The sequence below is a fragment of the Geotrypetes seraphini genome, chromosome 8, assembly GCF_902459505.1.
Source record: "Geotrypetes seraphini chromosome 8, aGeoSer1.1, whole genome shotgun sequence".
Lineage (NCBI taxonomy): Eukaryota > Metazoa > Chordata > Amphibia > Gymnophiona > Dermophiidae > Geotrypetes > Geotrypetes seraphini.
In genome coordinates this window covers 78,899,923-78,921,938 of record NC_047091.1, presented here as the reverse complement: position 1 = coordinate 78,921,938, position 22,016 = coordinate 78,899,923, and the positions used below count along the sequence as shown (strand labels likewise).

The window sequence follows — 22,016 nt, the reverse complement described above, 5'->3', positions numbered from 1 at the left end:
AGAAACGACCAGAACTGAACCTAGCCACATCTTCTTCCGAAGAAAACAGAAAACCCTCCTGTTCGACACCTAACCTCCTGTATCCTCTCCTCCTCTCTCTCCCCTCTCTCCTTGTCGCTTTGAGCCTGTATAGGTATGAGTGACACACAAATAGAAGATTAGATTAGATTAGATTATAAACTAATTCATATTTTAAAATAATTATTTACAAGTATACTACCTTATCAATAAAGGTTATCTAGGTGGTTTTACGTTCAGGTGCTCAAGCATTTATGTAATTGAGTAAAATTGGTGCCAAAAATAACAATATATAAATGCCAAAATAAAAAGCTTGAGTGGCAACAATTGACATAGGATTACCTCACTCTGAAGAAAGCAAGTAATGTCTCTTAAGACATATTACTCCCCCCTCCCTCCCGCCCTCCCTCCCTCACTCACTGCCAAAACCACCACCTCCTCCTTCTCGCCGGCTCACCCGCTTTTAAATGAAGAGAAAAGCGCTGCATCGCGCTAAAGCTGGCTTTGCTGTCTTCTGTCCACTGCGGCCCGCCCTCTCTGACTACTTCCTGTTTCCGCTAGGGTTGGCCGCAGTGGATAGAAGACGCCGAAGCCAGCGGCTGTAGCCGCCGATCTCCGTTCCTCCAGCGGGGGGTGGGGGGGGTCTGGGAGGAGAGGGATCGCGGCTGCTCAGCGCCCCCACTGAGGAGCCCAGCAACTTTCCGCTGTCCGGGACCCGAGTCATTTGCCGCCCCCCCTTCCCTTCCCGCGGGCCCGACTGGCGATTTAAGCAGCGTGTGCAGCAGTCTTCACACGCTGCTTCGGGCCCTTCTACTGCCCTGATTTGCTCCGGACTTGCCAGAGTAAATCAGGGCAGTAGAAGGACCCGAAGCAGCGTGTGAAGACTGCTGCACACGCTGCTTGAATCGCCATGTGTAGTCGGGCCCGCGGGAAGGGAAGGGGGGGGCGGCAAAGGACTCGGGGCCGCGTTTGTAGTCGTGACTGTGGGAAGGGAAAGGGGGTAGAGGAAACGCTAATGCTGCTGCACAAGGAACTGGTGTGGGGGGGAGGGAAATGGAAGGGGGAGGGAATGCTGCTTTGGACAGACAAACAGAGGGAGGAAGGGAGACGAAGAAAGATAGGGGCAGGTGCACAGGGAACTGGTGGGGGAGGGAAATGGAGGGGGAGGGAATGCTGCTTTGGACAGACAGACAGAGGGAAGAAGGGAGACAGAAAGAAAAGAAGAAAGTCACAGGGCCAGGTGCACAGGGAACTGGTGTGGGGGGAGGGAAATGGAGAGGGAGGGAATGCTGCTTCGGACAGACAGACAAAGGGAGGAAGGGAGACAGAAAGAAAAGAAGAAAGACACAGGGGCAGGGAGATATACAGAAAGACAAACAGACAAAGGGGGCCAGGGACAGAGACAGACAGAAAGAAAGACAGCAGGAGTCGCGTCAGGAGGGGTGCGGGATGCCGCAGAGGGAACTTTTCCAATGGGTGCAACTGGGCGGCTGTCGGGAACCTCTGATCAGGGGCAAAGCAAGGTAAGTGTATCATAGGGATAAGAAGGAGGAGGGGGGAGAAAAAGGAAGGGACGCCTACTGCTGGGCAGGGGGAGAAGGAAGGTGCTGCTGGACAGGGGGGAGGTAAAACAAAGGGAGAAGGGCTGCTGCTGCATAAGGAGAGCTGTGAAGGGGTGGTGGTGGACACAGGGGAGATAAAAGGAAGGGAGAATGGACAGGGGGAGCAGGCAAGGGGTGGTGATGGACAGCCAAGGAAAAAGAAAGACAGAAAGAAAGAAAGCGGCTAAGGAGAGAGAGAAAGAAATAAAGAGAGACACACACACACATATTCTAGCACCCGTTAATGTAACGGGCTATAAGACTAGTATTCAATAATATCCAAAATAGAGCACACACTCATGTGAATGAACAAATTGTGAAATTAAGTGTTTCATTGATAAATATAAAGTTCAATAGTGTGTCCCAAAGGGAGTCGCTACAAAAACATCAAAATGGAAGCACATGAAAAATAAATGTACCTGTCTCACTAAAAAAAATATTTTTCATCTTCAATCAATCCCAGATCAATTTGGTTCTACAGAGCTCGGTTTTGGGAAAACCCCCTTCTTTAGGAACCCATCAAAAATTAATTACATTCACCCAAAAAGTATAACCTCCACCAATATCTGGCACTAACTTACACAATCGCTTCCTGTGACATCTGTTTGAATGGAGGGACTACCCTGCTTCTGCTTATCAATACTTCCTGCCGGTGACATCATACATGTATAAAAAAACCTTTATTTTAACAGCCCATTACTAAAAAATTACAAATGCTATTAAATGATAGTATTCCACTCAGTACAGTCATTTAATCCTTTAGACAAAGAAACGCAGAAAAGACATAACTATCAAATTCAAAAATCCAGTAATTTTATTTATTCAGTTTTCTATACCGTTCTCCCAGGGGAGCTCAGAACGGTTTACATGAATTTATTTAGGTACTCAAGCATTTTTTCCTGTCTGTCCCAGCGGGCTCACAATCTATCTAATGCACCTGGAGCAACGGGAGGATTAAATGACTTGCCCAGGGTCACAAGGAGCAGTGTGGGTTTGAACCAACAACCTCAGGGTAGTATTGTTCACATAGTTGTATGTGACCTTTTTTTGTCCCCTTTATGTCTTGGGAATTAATTCAATGATAAACCACCTCAGGTCCTCAAAGGCATGTTTATAATCCAAGCAGTGTTGTACAAGGGGAGCAGTCATCACTGCTGTGTGTATTCTGCTCTTGTGTTCCATTACTCTCATCTTAATATGCAAGGTGGTATGTCCCACGTACAATAGCTGATAAGGGCAAAATATCACATATATAGCCCAGGATGGCTTACAAGTGGTCCTATAATGAAAGGCATATGTCTTATTAATATGGGGATGAGTCCAATTAGAACAGTTTAAAGAAGTAGTGCATACACTACACTCACCACACGGACTGTGGTGACCCAATTGAAAAACTGAGGTATCTTTATGAATTTTCCTAATGCTGGTCAGATAGTTGGCCAAGTTTTTTGGTCTGGTAAAGGCAATATATGGGCCACTCTTAAAGATCTTATGTATTGCCACAACATGTCAGTGCTGACGGATAATTTGAGCTACCTTAGTAGCTTTAGCTGAATGGATCAATACACAAATTTGTTTCTCAAGAGGTTGTCTTTCTTTAGGCTGTAACAGCCATACAGAATTGGCATGTAACGCTTGTAAATAAGCTTTTTTGATAGTCCATTCAGGATAGTTCCTATTACGACAAGGGTGTCCAACCTTTTGGCTTCTTTGGGCCACATTGGCTGAAAAAAATGTTTCTGGGGCCGCGCAAACGCTACAGCAAGACAGAGGAGGGAGCTGGCAAGATGGTAACCACCCAGGGGCAGCAGAGGAAAACACTGTATCGCCCTCGACCGGGGCTGCACAAAATACTTCACGGGGCCGCATGCAAGCCTCGGGCCGCAGGTTGGACACCCCTGTATTACAGAATCATTTAGTAAGAATTTCAGCATTTCCAGTCTCGGGGCTTATGGTGGATCAATGGAGTTCTGTAGGCCAGAGCCAGACTGCATCCCTTGCAGCAGGCTTTGTTGTCCTGATGGCATCCACAATGGGACCAATTGCTTGCCCTTCTGCCTTGGGCAGTGTCAGCATGCAGCAGCACGACGTGGTGATTGCGTCCCTTGGTGCTAGCCAAGGGCCTTATGCTCCAGATTCGGATTAGGTGACACTGTCAAAGGATGCAAGCCTCTCCGACTAGGGGGCAGTCTGTCAGTCCATCGAGCGCCCTCAGGGTGCAAGGGGGTGACTATTCACCTGGAACTGAGGGCATTTTGGCTGCCTCTTTTGCCTTTCCAGGCTCATCTCTGTCATCGAGCTGTCTGAGTGTCCTCAGACATTGCCAGGGCACTGATTTACATTAACTGGCAGGGGGCATGAGGAGTCCCTCCCTGAGCAAGGAGTCCCAGTTGTTCTTTCGCTGGACGGACTCTGGGTTGCACTGTCTGCAGCGCACATTGCAGGAATGGGCAGTGTTCAGGCGGTCTCTCAGTTGTCAGACAATAGACCCCGGACAGTGTCTCTCTCTAGGAGAGCATTAGAGTGCACAGTGCACCTCATTGCAACTACGGTGAGGCCAGTGACAATGGCCTGGATGCTCTGGCACAGTCCTTGCTGCAGGAGGGTCTTCTTTATGCCTTTCCTCCATGGCCCATGTCTGGGCATCTGATGGATCGCATATCAGAGTGCCCGGGTACCATGATCTTGGTGGTTCTTGATTGGTCGAGATGATCCTGATATGCTGACCTACTGTGGCTCCCCGGCGGGGCCAGGGTGGGGCTGTGTTTTCCCTGTTACCCTCAGCCCCTCTCTCAGGGGCCGATCATTTTGCAGGACCTGGGCCTCTTTGGTCGTGCATCTGGCTTTTGAGAATGCGTCCTTTGTCGGCCCATGGCTGTTCTATTGCAGTGAAAGCTGTGCTTCTTCACAGCAAGTGGAAGGCCACGGTGGCGACCTACGCAGAAGTTTGACAGTGCTACCAGGTTTGGTGCACTAGCAGTCAGGTGGATTATTATTCTCCCTTGGTTCTTTTGAGTGCTAGAGTCTCGGCAGCATGGCCTGGAAAAAAAGGGCCTTGCAGTGGCTTCTCTAAAGGTTCAGATTGCAGGTATTGCCTGTCTGATCCTTCTTGCCTTGAGAAGTTCTTTGGCGGTTCTCCAAACGTGGTCCATTTTCTACGGGACGCGGTTCGTCTGAGGACTCCTTTGCGCTTCCCTTGTTTGACATGCAATCTGTATCTGGTCTCCACTCTCTGGCTTACCTGCCTTATGAGCCTCTGGAGCAGGCTTCCATGATGGTATTCCTTTTGACTGTCATGTCAACTTGGACAGTTTTGGAGCTTTCAGCTCTTTTTTGTCAGGATCAATAATGCGGATACCAGGGTGCTCGTGCGTACGGTTCCTTCCTTACTCAGAAAGTGGTTTCCGTTTTATATGTGAATTGGACAGTTCGCCTTCCGGCATTTGTTCCTTCCGGTTCAGGCCTGGGCTGAGTTCTGCGGTCCCTGGATGAGTGCATGCTTTTGCGGCGGGCTTTGGAGATAACCAACACATTTCGGGTCTTGGACCACTTTTGTCTAGTGGGTCCTAACCACAAGGGCTAGCCCTGCCTTTGGGGCTATCATTTTGAGATGGAATTGAGTGACTGTTTCTGCAGCTTATGTAGCAGCAGGAGAGAAGCTCCCTCTCGGGCTGCAGACTCATTCTACCAGGGGGGTTTCCTCCTCCTGGGCCGAGTCATTGGTGGTGCCTCTGGATGAGATTTGCAGAGCTACTATGTGGTCCTCTCTGCACACCTTCTCCAGGTTTTACAGGGTTGTTATGGTGGCCAAGTGGGATGCTGCTTTTGGTGCTTTGGTGATGGCAGCGAGCTCATCAGGCTCACCCTGAATTTTTGGGACTGTTCTGTTATGTCCCACTGGTCCTGGAATAAAGTGGGATTGTACAAGAACAAAAGATTAGGTTCTTACCTCTGTTAATCTTCTTTCTTGTAAATCCACACTTTATTCCAGGAACCCGCCCTATGCATGTCTGATTCACTGTTCACCTGCCTGGAAATACTGGTAAGCTCGAGTTATGTTTCTGACCAGCCTTTATAAGAGTACCATCTGATTAGATGTAGCGCTATATTTGGGGGGGTCCCTGGGTTAGCGTCCCCTTCTTGACAGTGCAGGCTGTGTCTCCCTATAGCACTGTTTTGTAGTTCAGGTTCTAACGTATTGTTGCTGTTTTGCATATGTTACTATGAGCAGAATTAATTATTTGGTGGGGAGTTCCCCATTTCCCTCTCTTGTTTGTTATTTCAGTAGATATTCCTGGCTGCTTGAAGACTGACTGGATTCTACTGAGTATGCTCCAGGATAGGCTAGCAGAGGGGAGGGGTTATGGCTTCAATCATCTGAAGCTTTCTATAGTGCCTGGCGGTCAGAGATGCATAAAACCTTTTGGTGCCAGAATAAAGTATGAATTTATAAGAAAGAAGATTAGCAAAGGTAAGAACCTAATTTTTCGAAGTGCCTGATCTGCATCACTCCAATAGATAAGTAATGATGTCACTGGAAAGTTGTGGTTTTCTTCATCTGCTGGAAGAGTGGCAAGGATGATAAGGAAAGATGTGTTTTTCTCTTTATTTCTGCAGCCTCTATGTTAATAAGTGGCGGAGTAAGGGGAGGCCGACCACCCTGGGCACCATCTTCATGGAGGCACAAGCGCCTCACTCCTCTCTGTGCCCCCCTCCTTCCCCCGCATACTTCTTTAAATGTTCACCGGTGAGAGCATCTTCTTCCACCTGCTGCTTACGCTGGCCTCATCTCCCTTCTGACATCACATCCTAGTCGTGTGATTTCAGAAGGAAACAGAGATCGGTGTGAGCAGCAGGTGGAAGATGCGCATGCTGGCAAACATGTCAAGAGTGGGGAAGGGAAGGGGGGGTTGTACAGTGATGCTGTGAATTACCGCCCTGGGTGCCAACCTCCATTAACACCAGTGGTGTAGCAAGGAACAGTTTGGTGTTCCTTTAGGAAGATATCACTCCAGCTACAGGTTTTAGTTCTTACTTGCTGTCTTACAGGTAAGTGACCTGGAACTGGTTCCAATTGAGGATGGACCAGAGTGTCCAGAGACTGCTGTACATGGAACATACTTGCGCCACTGGCCATCCATCCGTGCCCGAGGCTTATGCTGCATGTCCCGCATGCACATTCACCTGGCTCCTGGCCTACCAACGGAACATGAAGTCATCAGTGGTCAGTCTTCATTCCAAACTTCTGACCTTTAGCCTACTTCTGATCTTTAGCCCTGTAAGTTCACACCAAGGCAGATCAGCAAGTGTAGTACAGCATAAGGACAATAGAAGATAGTTAACTCTTTGTAGCTCTGCCTTTTATCTTTAGATACAGGATCTTTATCTTTAGATACGGGAGCTGCCCCAACGAAAAACAGACCTCCTGCCACAGGGAAGGAACTTCGGGCCACGTGGGAGTCCAGCTCCGCCCCCCGAAGCCCCCTGCAGAGCAGCTCACACAGCCTCTTCTCTTCAGGGCAGCCCCACTGAAACCGGGAGCTGCCCCAACGAAAACAAAAATCTGATCGCCTGCCGCAGGGTAGGAACACAGGCCGCGTGGAAGTCCAACTCCGCCCCCCCCCCCCCAAAGTCCCGAACAGGTCAATCATTTGATCAGACATATAGCATAACCCATCTACCACAAAACAGCAAGATCTATCTCCCTCACCAATAACAACAGGACAAACGACTTTCAGAACCAGTCCAGACCCCCACCCACTGCCACTAAAGATGAAGCTATCCCCACAAACACATACTCAAGCCACCCTAATAATAATCCTCCTCATCACCAGCTGGAAAGTAGTAGCAAACAACTTATACACCACACCCACAAGCTCCTCTGTAACCAATTTCCAACTCCATAACGGCAGAACCTTTTTAACAAGAAACTCGAACCACCAGACCAGCACCCAACATTCCATCACCACAACCTGGAGAAAAAGAACAACTCTTCCCAAGACCAAACCTCAACCTCCTCCTAAAACACTCATCTACCCTGAAACGACCCACAAGAATCAAACAGAAACCACTACTCTAACTTGTGCCTACCTAAACATCAGAGCCTTAGGATCTAAAACAGAACATATAAAAAATTGGATAAAAACCAAAAACCTAGACTGTCTCTTCCTCACAGAAACCTGGTTAACCTCAGAGACAGACCCCAGAATAACAGAGGTATGCCCGCAGTTGTACAAAATAACAGTGACCTGCAGAGAGAAAAAAAGAGGAGGAGGACTAGCAATAATATTCAAAGACTCCCTAACACTAAATATACAAGAAAAAACATCCACCACACAAATGGACTTCCTTGCCTGTCATCTCACAAGCTCCACACTAAAAAACTCACTAACCTGCATGCTCTGTTACATAACACCGGGTAACTGGACCACAACGAGACCTGAATTTGAAAACTTCATCTACCAAAACTCCTTAACAGCAGAATATAACCTTATCCTAGGAGACCCAAAATCCACACCAGCAAAAAACTGTCTAGCATTTCTCAAAGCCTTATCCTTCCAAATCCTAGACCCACAAACCACTCATGAAAAAGGACATCAACTTGACATTGCAGCCTTCATGACCCACCAAACAACCACCCCAGTAATTCAAACACCCAATGGAACCTGGTCCCCATCCCTCTGGTCAGACCACTACACTTACAATTTCAGCATTAACTGGACCAAGAACAAAACCACACCTAAATCCCAAAAAATAACATACACCTCACGCAAACATATCGAGCCAACTGTATTCTGGAAAAAAATAGATGAAACACTCCAGGACTGCGACCCAAAAGACTTCATCTCTCACTGGAATATTCTAGCCACCAACATCCAGGACAAACTAGCCCCACTACAAACCAAAACTAGAACCAGTAGAAGATCAGACCAATGGTTTGACAACGATCTGCTCCAACTTAAAAGACAATGCAGAAGATTAGAAAGAAAATGGAGAAAAACAAACCTAGATCAAACGAAAACCGCCTGGAAAAAAATTAACCAACAATATAAAATCCTACTAAAAGACAAGAGAAAAACTCACTACACAAACCTTATAGGCACAGAAACCCAAGATACCAAAAAACTATTCAAAATATTAAAAGACCTAACTGACACCAAACCCTACACGACCACTAACAACAACCCAACCCCCTCAGCCACCCTCCTAGCAGACTATTTCAAGAACAAAATCACTAACGCCAGAGCCACCCTCAACTTTACCCCATCCCACCTAAACGAAATCACAACTCAACCCACGGATAAAGAATCTACTGCAGCGGACAGAATATGGTCTCAATTCCCCAACATACAATGGTCCGAATTCAATAAACTCTACAAAAAATACAGCCACGCCTCCTGTGACCTCAACCACTGCCCAGCATATCTCCTTACCACCTCCAGTGTAAAATTCCTTACTCTACTTCTGCAATGGATACAAACAACACTCACAGATGGCTTTTTCCCTACTGACCTCAGCGAAATTATCATCACCCCAATTCAAAAAGACCCAAAAGGACCAACGGACCAACCATCCAACTTCAGACCCATTGCCTCTATACCGCTATATGTCAAAATTACAGAAGGCCTAGTAGCCAAACTCCTCACAAACTATCTAGATGACCATAACCTACTCCACCCCATGCAATCAGGATTCAGAACCAACTTCAGCACAGAGACACTCCTGGGCTCCCTTATGGACACAGCCAGACAACACCTCAGCACAGGAAAAAAAATGCTTCTCATACAACTGGACCTGACTGCAGCATTCGACCTAGTTGATCATAACATCCTTCTCCAAATCTTGGATGCAATAGGTATCTCAGATACAGTATATTTTTGGTTTGAAGGCTTCCTAAAATCCAGAAACTACAGAGTAAAATCAAACAAAGAAAAATCAGATCCTTGGTCAAACCCTTGCGGCGTACCACAGGGATCCCCACTATCCCCTACTCTCTTCAACCTATACACTGCCTCTCTCGGGGCATACCTGGATAACCTAGGCATTACCACCTATAGTTATGCGGATGACATCACCATCCTCATACCATATGATCAGCCAAAGACCACCATGACAAACATAATACACCAAACAATAGAAACAGTTACAACCTGGATGAAAGAACACAAACTAAAACTCAACCCAGATAAAACTAAATTCATCCTCCTCGAAAATGACAAAGTCCCAACTATAACCAATTTAGAACTTAACTCAATCAACTATCCAATCCAAACCACCATAAAACTACTAGGAGTGACAATAGACAGATGCTGCACTATGCAACTGCAAATAAATAAAACCAAACAGAAATCCTTTGCAATAATGAGAAACCTGAGACAAGTCCGGAAATTCTTTGAAAGAACACAATTCCAGCTCATAGTGCAATCCCTAATCCTAGGATTGCTAGACTACTGCAACATCCTCTACCTCCCCTGCCCTGCCACGATGACCAAGCAACTACAAACAATCCAAAATACTGCTCTGAGACTCATCTACTCACTGAGGAAACATAATCATATCACAGAGGCCTACATCAACTCACACTGGCTACCAATCCAAGAAAGAATATTATTTAAATTCTACTGCATGATATTCAAAACCCTAAATGGAAACAGCCCAGCCTACCTAAACAATCGCCTCATCCAAGCAACCTCAACCAGACATAGAAAAACGCACTCCCCTTTCACACCTCCCCCGATCAAGGAAGTAAAACGGTCAAAACAATACGACGGCTCCTAGCCACTCGAGCTGCAAAACTGGATAACCAAATCTCCAACCTACTGTTAACCACCCCAGACTACAAGATTTTCAGAAAAGAAATAAAAACTATACTCTTCAAGAAAGCCCTGAAACAGTCCTAACCACACCTACTCTTAAAATCTCTTACTCTTAACAACACTTTTATCTATCAAATGTTATCTAAAACCCATAATTTCACCATATTCTTACCTCCTAAAGACCTCCACTTCCCTTTGGTAACTCTTTATCCAATGTTTATTACCTTAAAAAATTCTATGTCATCGCTTATTCTATTCCTTTTAATTTGTATGTAATTCCTGTTTTTAGTTTGAATGTAATCCGCCTTGAACCGCAAGGTAATGGCGGAATAGAAATCACTAATGTAATGTAATGTAATCTCATTTAGGCATGCTACTATATTTTATATAAGCAATTGACTTAAACCATCATCCTCTTTGTTTATAGCAACTGAAAATGTATTTAAGCCTTCTCACTTCTGCAGGTAATCCCCTATCGCCACCTGAGTTATGATAGCAGAATGTTACCGTATTTTCACGCAAATAACACGCACCCGTATAAAACGCGCACACGTGTATAGCGCGCAGAAATCACGATGATAAGCACAAAAACTTTGGTATAACGCGCTCACGATTATACCGCGCATGCTGCCCGACTCTCCGTTCACCCCCCCTGACTTCCGTGCACTGCCCCGCCTCTCCGTGCGCTGTCCCGACTCTCCGTTCACCCCCCCTGACTTCCGTGCACTGCCCTGACTTTCCGTGCGCTGTCCCGACTCTCCGTTCACCCCCCCTGACTTCCGTGCACTGCCCCGCCTCTCCGTGCGCTGTCCCGACTCTCCGTTCACCCCCCCTGACTTCCGTGCACTGCCCCGCCTCTCCGTGCGCTGTCCCGACTCTCCGTTCACCCCCCCTGACTTCCGTGCACTGCCCTGACTTTCCGTGCGCTGTCCCGACTCTCCGTTCACCCCCCCTGACTTCCGTGCACTGCCCCGCCTCTCCGTGCGCTGTCCCGACTCTCCGTTCACCCCCCCTGACTTCCGTGCACTGCCCCGCCTCTCCGTGCGCTGTCCCGACTCTCCGTTCACCCCCCCTGACTTCCGTGCACTGCCCTGACTTTCCGTGCGCTGTCCCGACTCTCCGTTCACCCCCCCTGACTTCCGTGCACTGCCCCGCCTCTCCGTGCGCTGTCCCGACTCTCCGTTCACCCCCCCCTGACTTCCATGCACTGCCCTGACTTTCCGTGCGCTGTCCCGACTCTCCCTTCACCCCCCCTGACTTCCGTGCACTGCCCTGACTTTCCGTGCGCTGTCCCGACTCTCCGTTCACCCCCCTGACTTCCGTGCACTGCCCCGCCTCTCCGTGCGCTGTCCCGACTGTCCGTTCACCCCCCCCCCCGACGTCCGATTCATCTCCCCCCCCCCGGCAGGACCATTCGCACCCCCACCCCGAAGGACCGCCGACTCCCCGACAATATCGGGCCAGGAGGGAGCCCAAACCCTCCTGGCCAGGGCGACCCCCTACCCCCACCCCGCACTACATTACGGGCAGGAGGGATCCCAGGCCCTCCTGCCCTCGACGCAAACCCCCCTCCCCCCCAACGACCGCCCCCCCCAAGAACCTCCGACCGCCCCCCCAGCCGACCCGCGACCCCCCTGGCGACCCCCACGACGCCCCCACCCCCCTTCCCCGTACCTTTGGTAGTTGGGCCAGAAGGGAGCCCAAACCCTCCTGGCCACGGCGACCCCCTAACCCCACCCCGCACTACATTACGGGCAGGAGGGATCCCAGGCCCTCCTGCCCTCGACGCAACCCCCCCCCCCCCCCAATGCCCGCCCCCCCCCAAGAACCTCCGACCGCCCCCCCAGCCGACCCGCGACCCCCATGGCGACCCCCACGACCCCCCCACCCCCCTTCCCCGTACCTTTGGTAGTTGGCCGGACAGACGGGAGCCAAACCCGCCTGTCCGGCAGGCAGCCAACGAAGGAATGAGGCCAGATTGGCCCATCCGTCCTAAAGCTCCGCCTACTGGTGGGGCCTAAGGCGCGTGGGCCAATCAGAATAGGCCCTGGAGCCTTAGGTCCCACCTGGGGGCGCGGCCTGAGGCACATGGGCCCAACCCGACCATGTGCCTCAGGCCGCGCCCCCAGGTGGGACCTAAGGCTCCAGGGCCTATTCTGATTGGCCCACGCGCCTTAGGCCCCACCAGTAGGCGGAGCTTTAGGACGGATGGGCCAATCCGGCCTCATTCCTTCGTTGGCTGCCTGCCGGACAGGCGGGTTTGGCTCCCGTCTGTCCGGCCAACTTCCAAAGGTACGGGGAAGGGGGGTGGGGGGGTCGTGGGGGTCGGCCAGGGGGGTCGCGGGTCGGCTGGGGGGGCGGTCGGAGGTTCTTGGGGGGGGACGGTCGTTGGGGGGGAGGGGGGTTTGCGTCGAGGGCAGGAGGGCCTGGGATCCCTCCTGCCCGTAATGTAGTGCGGGGTGGGGTTAGGGGGTCGCCGTGGCCAGGAGGGTTTGGGCTCCCTTCTGGCCCGATATTGTCGGGAAGTCGGCGGTCCTTCGGGGTGGGGGTGCGAGTGGTCCTGCCGGGGGGGGGGGATGTATCGGACGTCGGGGAGTCGGCCGGGCAAGAGGGCTTGGGCTCCCTCTTGCTCCGATCGTGGATGCGGGTGCGGGTGGGAGCGCGTGCGAGTGGTCGTTCGGGGTGGGGGTGCGAGTGGTCCTGCTGGGGGGGTGAATCGGGCGTCGGGCGGGGTGGGAACTATGTTTTAAAACTTTCGTATACCGCGCTCACGCATATAACGCGCGAGGGGTATGCGCGGTAGGTAAAAACGCGTATAACGCGCGCGTTATATGCGTGAAAATACGGTACTTTTGAACAAATTGTGATGACACAGATCCTTTGCTAGAACTTGGACACGCAAGCAAATGGTCGGGTAATAGCTGAGCTCCAGACCAGACAAGCTAATACTTCATACATACAACTCCAAAAATTTAATTTTTACTGGAAAAAACGATAGATAAGAAGAAAATGGCATCGGGCAAACAAAATAAAACCGATACAGGAGCCGGAACAAGCAGTAACAAAAGATCAAAGCCAGAGCCAGGGACACCATCAAGAGTACCATTGCCTTCAGAAGATCAAGATATGATGGCAGAAATAAAACAAATAAAGGACATAGTACTGGAAATCAAAAAACAACTACAAAAGGCAATTGATGATGTTGCCATATTAACAAAAAGAGTTGATCTAATAGACAACAAAATGACACACTTGGAGGAAAGATCGGAAGAAGTACATGCTGAGGTTATACAAAACAAACAAGCATGGAAAGAAATGGAAATATTAAAGAAAGATCTGGAAGACTGTGTAAATAGAGAAAAAAGAAATAATTTAAGAATTATTGGGATGCCGGAAGGAGTGGAAAAAAATGATCCCATAAATTTCTTACAACAATTCCTCCCAAAGATACTGCCTATAAAATCCAAGATGCCTCTTGAAATAGAGAGAGCACACAGAATACCGGGACAAAAAACAACCACACAAAAAGGACCAAGAACTTTTATTTTTAAATTACTAAGATATCAACATGTAGTTGAAATATGCCAGCTAGCTAAAGAAAACAAAAATCTAAGATGTCAAGATGCACGGATACATATTGTACCAGACTTTGCTAGAGAAACTGCCCAGAAAAGAAAACAACTTCTTGATTTAAGACCCCAACTACGAACACTAGGGGCAAGATAGGGACTTCTCTACCCAGCAATAATGAAGGTAACTATCACACCTTTGTTAGTATCGGTAGTAGTAGTAGTAGTAGGATGATCCTTTTGCTTTAAGTACAGATACCTTATAGGAGGGTGTGTTTTGCTGTAATAAAGTCCTGCCTACTTTAGTGAAGTTTGTTGTGAAGGTGACTGAGTTCCATTTTCCTCACAGAAATGTTAGCAGAATAATGATTACATCTGGCTCTCCTTTGGTTCACAGGAATGCGGAAGGACTGTGACTTGGCCATATTTATAAATCTACAGAAAGCTGTGTCTGGTGAGTACAAATGATCATGAGATGACCTCTTTAAGACCTTGTGTGGTGGTTGTCACAAATAAAATCATCTTGGTCTCTACCATGAATGGGGGGTGGGGAAGACACATTGGCTACTATCTGTGCCCTTCTCTACTGCCAACACCAGACTCCATCCCTTCTATCTTGCTGCACCATATGCCTGGAACAGACTACCTGAGTCAGTATGTCTCTGGTAGAGTTCAGATCTAAGCTAAAAGTCCACTATTTTGAGGCTGCTTTTAACTCCTAACCTTTACTGACGTCTGTTTTATTATTCCCTTTGGGAGAAATTCCATAACCTCTATTTGTCCCGTTTATCTGTTTTGATTAGATTGTAGCTCTATTGAGCAGAGATTGTCTCTTACATGTTTCATGGGCAGCGCTATGTATGTCTGGCAGCGCTATAGAAATAAGAAGTAGCAGTATAGTAGTAGTGGTTGCACTTACATCAAGCTCTTGCTTAGACTGTGCCTCCATCCCCTTTCCTCTCACCACCAGATGTTCCAAATGGCTGGTGAATCAAACAGGGTGAAGGATGCCTGACCCTGCTACACACCACCCTGCTTATAATATGGAGATAGAAAGGGGCACAGAATAGCCAGTCCCTCCAAGGCTGTAAAGATTTCATCAACTCCCGCTAAAGAAAGACCATCAAAACCACAAGTGAAGCAAGAACAAGACTCAGAAAAAGACAGCACAGAGCAAAGTGGAGGAAATCCCAAATAGATTCTGACCACAGACAGCTGAGAAATGGCCTCCGACAGGATCTTATTTCCACTCCAACCGTGTCAAAGGCTTTGCTGAACTATTAAGTAAATTATTTTATTTATTTATATTCCACTTATGTCCTAAGTGGTTTTACATTCAGGTATTTTATCATATTTCCCTATCTGTCCCGGTGGGCTCAAACTCTATCTAATGTACCTGGGGCAATGGGGGGATTAAGCGACTTTGCCCAAGGTCACAAGGAACAGCGAAGGATTTGAACTCACAACCTCAGGGTGCTGAGGCTGTAGCTCTAACCACTGCACCACACACTCCCATCTAGCGCATGTTCTTTATCCATTTCTCTGGTCACCCAGTCAAAGAATTTAGTCAAATTTGTTTGGCACAATTTACCTTTAGTAAACCCATGTTGCCTCGGATCTTGTAATCCATCAGTTTCTAAGAATTTCACTATCCTTTTCTTCAGCGACGTTTCCATTATTTTTCCAATAACCGAAGTGAGGCTTACCAGCCTGTAGTTTCCTGCTTCATCTCTGCGACCACTTTTGCGAAGAAGGACCACTCCCGTCTCTTAAGAGGACATGTCAGAACCTTTCGGAGCTCATTCAGTATCCTGGGAGTCCCAGAGCTTTATCCACCTTTAATTTTTCAAGTTGTTTATAAACACTTTCTTCTTTGAATGATGTGGTATCCACTCCATTCTCAGGTATAACTTTGCTAACCAATCGCAGTCCTTCTCCAAGTTTTTCTTCTGTCAACACTGAATAGAAGTATTTGTTTAATACATTTGCTATTTCCTCATCACTCTCCACATATTGGTTCATACCTTCTTTCAGTCTTGTAATTCCATTTTTTGTCTTCCTCCTTTCACTAATAGACCTGAAAAAATTTTCGTCTCCCTTTTTCATATTTCTAGCCATTTGCTCTTCTGCTTGTGCTTTCATCAGACGTAGCTCTCTCTTGGCTTCTTTCAATTTCATCTGCTATTCCTTTTTGTACTTTTCTTGAGTTTTTTTTATATTTCACAAATGTCAACTCTTTTGCCTTTATACAATCTACTCATTTTTAATACCTCTTCCTCTCCATTCAAGATCCTCTCTGCTTGTCCCATGCTTTCTTAAATTCAGATAGTTTTTGTCTCCATCACCTCCATTGAAGGCTGTTCATTCATTCACCACCCTTTCCATTAAAAAATTTCTTTAATTACTCCTGAGTCTGCCTCCTTTTACCCTCATCCTATGACTTCGTTTCGGAGCTTTCAATTGAAAGAGGTCCCCATGCATCATTTATGCCATATGTCTTTATCATATCTCTCTTTACCCACCTTTCTCTCAAAGTATACATATTGAGATCTTTAAGACTCTCCCCATATGCTTCTTGTCAGACTTCTGATCTTTTTATTAGCTTTCATCTGGATCAACTCCATCTTGCGGTAGCTTTTTGAAGCTGCAGATGGAGAGAACTGTACACAAAACTCTAAACAAGATCTCATCAGAAACTTATACAAAGGCAAAGCACCTCCTTTTTTTCCCTGCAGATATTCCTCTCCCTATGCACCCAAGCATCTTTCTGGCTTTTGCCATCACTATAGGTTCTTTTCTTCTTTCATCCACAGAAGTACATAGCTCCTATAATTGTACTACTCCCTTGGGTTTTTGCAACCCAAATGCATGACCCTGTTTTTTCTAGCATTGAATCTTAATTGCTAAATTCTGAACCTTTCTCCAAGATTCATTAGATCTGTCCTCGTGTTTTCCACCCCTATCCAGGGTGGCTATACTATTGCGGGTTTTGCAAAGAGGATGGTACTCGTAAAATCTGATAAATCAGCCCCTCCAGATGAGACAAGGGTATCCTGAAAATATCTTAGTTGAGAGCCTGACATTTCCTTTAAAGAAGGGCTGAATTGCTGCATTCTGCTTCTGACCTGTTCAGGCTAGAGCATGCTGTGCAGGTGGTACCTTTTCTGAATCTCCCTTTGATCTGGTTCCTATTTCATTCTTGGTCATTGTATTGCTGGCCAAAAACTACTGATGCCCAGAGTTCTTGTAGAAACTGGCTCACTCCAGCCTCTTAAAGTCACCAAATGCTTTCAGTGAGGAAAAGAAAGGTATATTGAGATAATCGTTAGGGTAAGTTCTAAATAGACTAGGAGGAAACACAATCTATGTACATAACTTTCCAATATACCACAGATGTAATAATATGTTAATATTAGTGAAAGAGAGTCCTCAGTTTTTATATGTGAAACATCCCATGACCTATCATTTTGTGTCAAAATGTGCTCAAACAAAAATAATGTTCTTCCTTCCATTAGTGTTTCAATATGACCTAAACTCTTAATGAAATCAGTATATTTAATCTTCCAGCATCCAACAGGGCCTCACGAGCAGAAGGCTCTGTGTTAGTTATGCTAGTGCCAGTGCCGGGCCTTGTATAGACTCCGGACTCACTGGCAAGCAATAGGAGGGTGGCAGAAGACGGATGGCTCTTTCTTATCGCTGGAGTTAGCTTGTTGTGGCCCCACAGTCCAGGCAACCCCGGCTAACCCAGGCGGCTTTCCTCCGATGTCAGCTTCAGCAGATGGGGGCAAGGGGGGTGGGAGACTTACGCCACATAGCCCCCACAAGTGGCTCGCGTAACCCTATGGGTAACGCACTGTGTGTTGAGAAACACTGGTGCACAGAACACCTAGGACTTTGGAAAAGAAGAAGCAACCTGTCATGGTTCACACAAACTCCCAAAACGTACCCAGCTATTGATTGTTCTCCAGTGGTGAAAAGGTTCTAGTTCTTCAAGATGGCCTGTCATTCATTTACAAAGGCATGAATATTGAAGATAACAGCACAGCAACAAGTCAAACAATCTGTCTGTTCAAGTGGATCTGCTTTGCACACACGGGTGAGAACAACTGCCATGATCCAAAGAAGAGCTCTATTCCAATCTCACTGACCTATCTATCGCATTTGTCAAATTCTGTGGTTTGTGAACTAATTAGTTTGATTGTACATAATCTGGCATTACAGCCAGCCATGACCACATCGAGGGAAGGCCAGTGTTGATTTGTCCTCGTACAGAATTTTACATGCAGACTATTGACCCATTATCTGTCTTTTACCAGGCTGGGATGTCACCATCATCTTAAAACACTTTCTCAAACCTCTGGGACAAGTCTCCATTAAGTAACTATTCTAGAAAACAACATTTTTTGTTACAGTCACCTCTGCTAAGAGAGTCGGTGAGTTCCAAAATACTCATACACTACCCTTCTTTTGCAGTTTGTCTTATATCAAATAGTGCTACACACTCATCTGATGTTCCTCCGAAGGATCATTTTGGAATTTCATCTCAGCTAGTCCATCTTGCCAGTCACATTTACAAAACCATGTATTCATAGGGGTGCGAAAGTCTTTCTTATCTTAGACTGCAAACATATGCTGTGCTACTTACTAGTTGCAAAGCACCAAGAGCCACAGGCAATGTTTAAATCTGAATGGAAGGCAAACTGTGTCAATATCTATTCTTATCAGGCTGGTGCCCCTTGTCCACACTGTATGGACATACGTCAACTCGGGGCTCAATCAACTTCCTCCACAGCAAGCATCAAGTGTCTGAAATATGTGAGGCTGTAACATGGTCCTCTAGCCTTTTCATCAAAAACTTTTGTTTGGCCTTAACCCTCCTGCAAGGACAGTGCCTTTCGGCAGGCAGTGCTTCAGAATCTCTTATGCCATCCACCCACATTGCCAAAAGTCTTCAGACTGCTTATATGGGCAATCCTCTGATGTATAATCACCAGACTTGAGTGTACCTGCATTCCATTACATGCTGACAGAAAAAGCAGAGCTGCTTACATGTAATGTGTGTGTGTGTGGGGGGGGGGGGGGGTGCAGAAAATAGAAAAATACAGCCATACTTCCCCTCCCTTCTACCTTCCTTTGAGGACAGACTAGCTTTAGTATGAATTCAACCAAAACAGGGATGCTCTGCTAGCATGGAAATTCCTATGCTGTTAGTTTTCTGGGCTCTGCAAGAGAACACCTTGCCTGGATCCAAATTAATGATAGCCCCAACCTATATGGCTACATTCCCCTCCACTTTTTCTGGCATTGCCTCAGTGAATGGGAAGTTTTCACAGGATATTATCTCCTAGTTCTATGAGTTAGAGCCAAGCTGTTGAATCTGGCTTGGTCTTCAATTATAGAAACTTTTCTTGGGGAGATGCCATTGGATAAATGTTTTATCTTTATTCTGCAGATGGAATGAAGTTTTTCTGGTCTAGTAACAGAGTTATCCTCACACCAGGAGACAAGGAAGGCCTTCTGCCAGTGAAATACTTCCAGAAGGTTCTACAGTTGAAGCCAGAAAGTGAGTTTCTGGTCTTGGCCTCATAATTTGGCAGGAGAACAGAAGCCCAGAGGGGAAGATGACTGTTTCTCTAGTTTGGTCTTTTTCTAGTACTTAATAAACTGTGGGAAATGGTTCTCCAAACCACATGTAGCTCCAATTTAAGTATGTCCAGCTCAGATTTGGTAAATTTACAGGTGGATCATAGAGCATGAGTTGTTATGGGTAAATTAATGCTGAAGAGGAAAGAGTCTGGGGTAATTTGGGATGCATTTGTCAAAATCAAAGTAAACAAAGGGCTAGATTCACTAAGGACACCGATCATGTCCCGACCAGTTTGCGACAACTTTGTGACCCCAACCCAATTCACTAATCTTACTCACGATCTGATCCATGCCCGATCCGATCTGCGCATGCAAATGAGGGGGAACGGCATGCAAAGTAGGAAGGACGCGATTTACAAAACAATTCAAACAACAAGTGACTGCTGAGGATCAGTCGCTTTTTCAAAAACCTCTGCTCTCTGCCCTGATTATCCTGCTCTCTGTCACCCCGCTGTCTGCCCCGACTCTCCTGCTCTTGGCCACCATGCTCTCTGCCCCGACTCTCCTGCTCTTGGCCGCCCTGCTCTCTGCCCTGACTCTCCTGCTCTCAGCCGCCCTGCTCTCTGCCCCGATTATCCTACTCTCTGCTCCAACTCTGCTGCTTGCCCCCACAGTGCGAGTCTTTAGTTTTAATCCGCAGGTTTTAAGCGGATTAAAACCACGGGCTCGTGAAGTAAAAAAAAAAAGGTTTCCAGTTCTGCCGGACACGGAGGGCCAGTGCATGCGCAGACCATCTACAGGCAAAGAAGATGGTCTGCGCATGTGTCAGGATCGCTCTCCAGTGATCTGTGTGGTCGGTGGGGGGCATTCCTCCGATTGCTCTCATTTGAATAAGGACCCATTGTGGATCAGTCGGCCTGCCACGGATCACACACGATCAGGCAGGTTAGTGAACCTGCCCCAAAGTAGTAAAAGGGATGACCAAGAAAACAAAAGTGTTCTAAAAATTCAGAAAGATGATACATTTTCCTTGTACTAAAAACTGACCTGTTCTTGATTTGTTAATATATATTTTTTAAACTTCTTTCTTCTTACTTATATTTCATTTAGGACGCCAGCTCCCTATATAGTGACTACTTGGCTCTATACTGTGATCACAAGGAAGTATGTTCAGAACACTTTGTCATTATTAATGTGGAAATATAAAAAATTTATTTGTTATTTAGATCATTAAAATGTAGCAGAAGCATATTTAATAAAGTCTGAGTAAATGTTCTTGTCAGTTGTTTTTACCATGTAGCTGTTTTGTGGCAGAGCAAAGGTTTGGTAATAAACTTATTCTGATGCAGTTCATGTTATATACCATGCCATCCTGTGTGAATAAAGCAAAGTTACCTTTAACAGGTGTTATCTATTGACAGCAAGATCCTACCTGCCACACAGGGTGAGGTCATTCAGAGGAAAATGTCAAGATTAGTTGCCTTGACCGCACATTCCTTAATTCCTTGGTCCGCTCCCTTATAATATCAAAACTAGACTACTGTAATTCTTTATACAAGGGCATTTCACAGAATGAACTCCGGTGCCTTCAAATAATACAAAATACCACTATCAAGATTATCTCAACTCCAGGAAATTTGATCATGTCACTCCTCTTCTGATAAAGGTCCACTGGTTACCAATTGCACACAGAATTACATATAAAATAGTGCTCATAATGTTTAAAGTTCAAATTTCGAATGCTCCCAGTTTCATTGATAGGCTTCTCATACCACACACTTTATCTCGTACATTAAGATCCTCCTCTCAAAATCCATTGACAGTTCCCTCGCTGAAAGTAATCAATACATGCCGTAACACATCATAGTGCCTGCTTTTTTAATGGAGGAAAAAAGCCCTGACAAATTTAAAGGATCTCTTAAGTGCTTTCTTTTAAAAGATGCTTTTGAACTCTAACTCGAACATACCTTCGCCATATTAAAACATTAATCCGCTCTTTCCACTTTTAGGTCTTTTCCCTCACCTCTCATGTTGCCCTTGTATGTTTCTTTACTATACAAATTGTAGTTTTTACTTTTTGTTATGTTCCTGTTTGTAATTAATGTCTCTGTCGTTTGTCATGTTTTTATATGATTACTTGTTTCCCCTCATTTTTATTGTAAATCGCTTAGAATTTTATATAAAACGATTAATCAAATTTTAATAAACTTGAAACTTGGAAAAGGTTTCTGAGGCTGGATTAGAGTTCCTTTGCTGCTGATTGTTACTGGAAGGCGATAGAGGGTAGTGATCAATGGAGATCGCTCTGAGGAAAGGGATGTTACCAGTGGTGTGCCACAAGGTTCTGTTCTTGGGCCTGTTTTTTGAAGGGTTGTCGGGTAAGATTTGCCTCTTTATGGATGATACCAAAATCTGCAATATAG

At 46.4% G+C, this 22,016-nt stretch overlaps 1 protein-coding gene across 4 annotated transcripts in view; it reads left to right on the top strand.

Moving 5' to 3' along the window:
• Positions 1–20,868, top strand: part of TRPT1 (tRNA phosphotransferase 1) — a 40,224-nt gene extending 19,356 nt beyond the window's left edge. The window contains exons 5-9 of one of the 4 annotated variants that reach the window (XR_004540285.1): positions 6,669–6,843; positions 14,402–14,458; positions 18,324–18,440; positions 19,460–19,570; positions 20,704–20,718. Coding sequence is in view for 2 of the 4 variants with exons in the window: in XM_033954017.1 (XP_033809908.1) it covers positions 6,669–6,843; positions 14,402–14,458; positions 19,460–19,570; positions 20,704–20,723 (363 nt within the window). In the remaining 2 variants the exon portion in view is untranslated. Of the gene's footprint in view, positions 1–6,668; positions 6,844–14,401; positions 14,459–14,974; positions 15,289–18,323; positions 18,441–19,459; positions 19,571–20,703 lie in introns of those variants that run through there. The other 3 variants (XR_004540286.1, XM_033954017.1, XM_033954018.1) reach the window with 3 other exon arrangements.
• Positions 20,869–22,016: the final 1,148 nt, after the last annotated feature.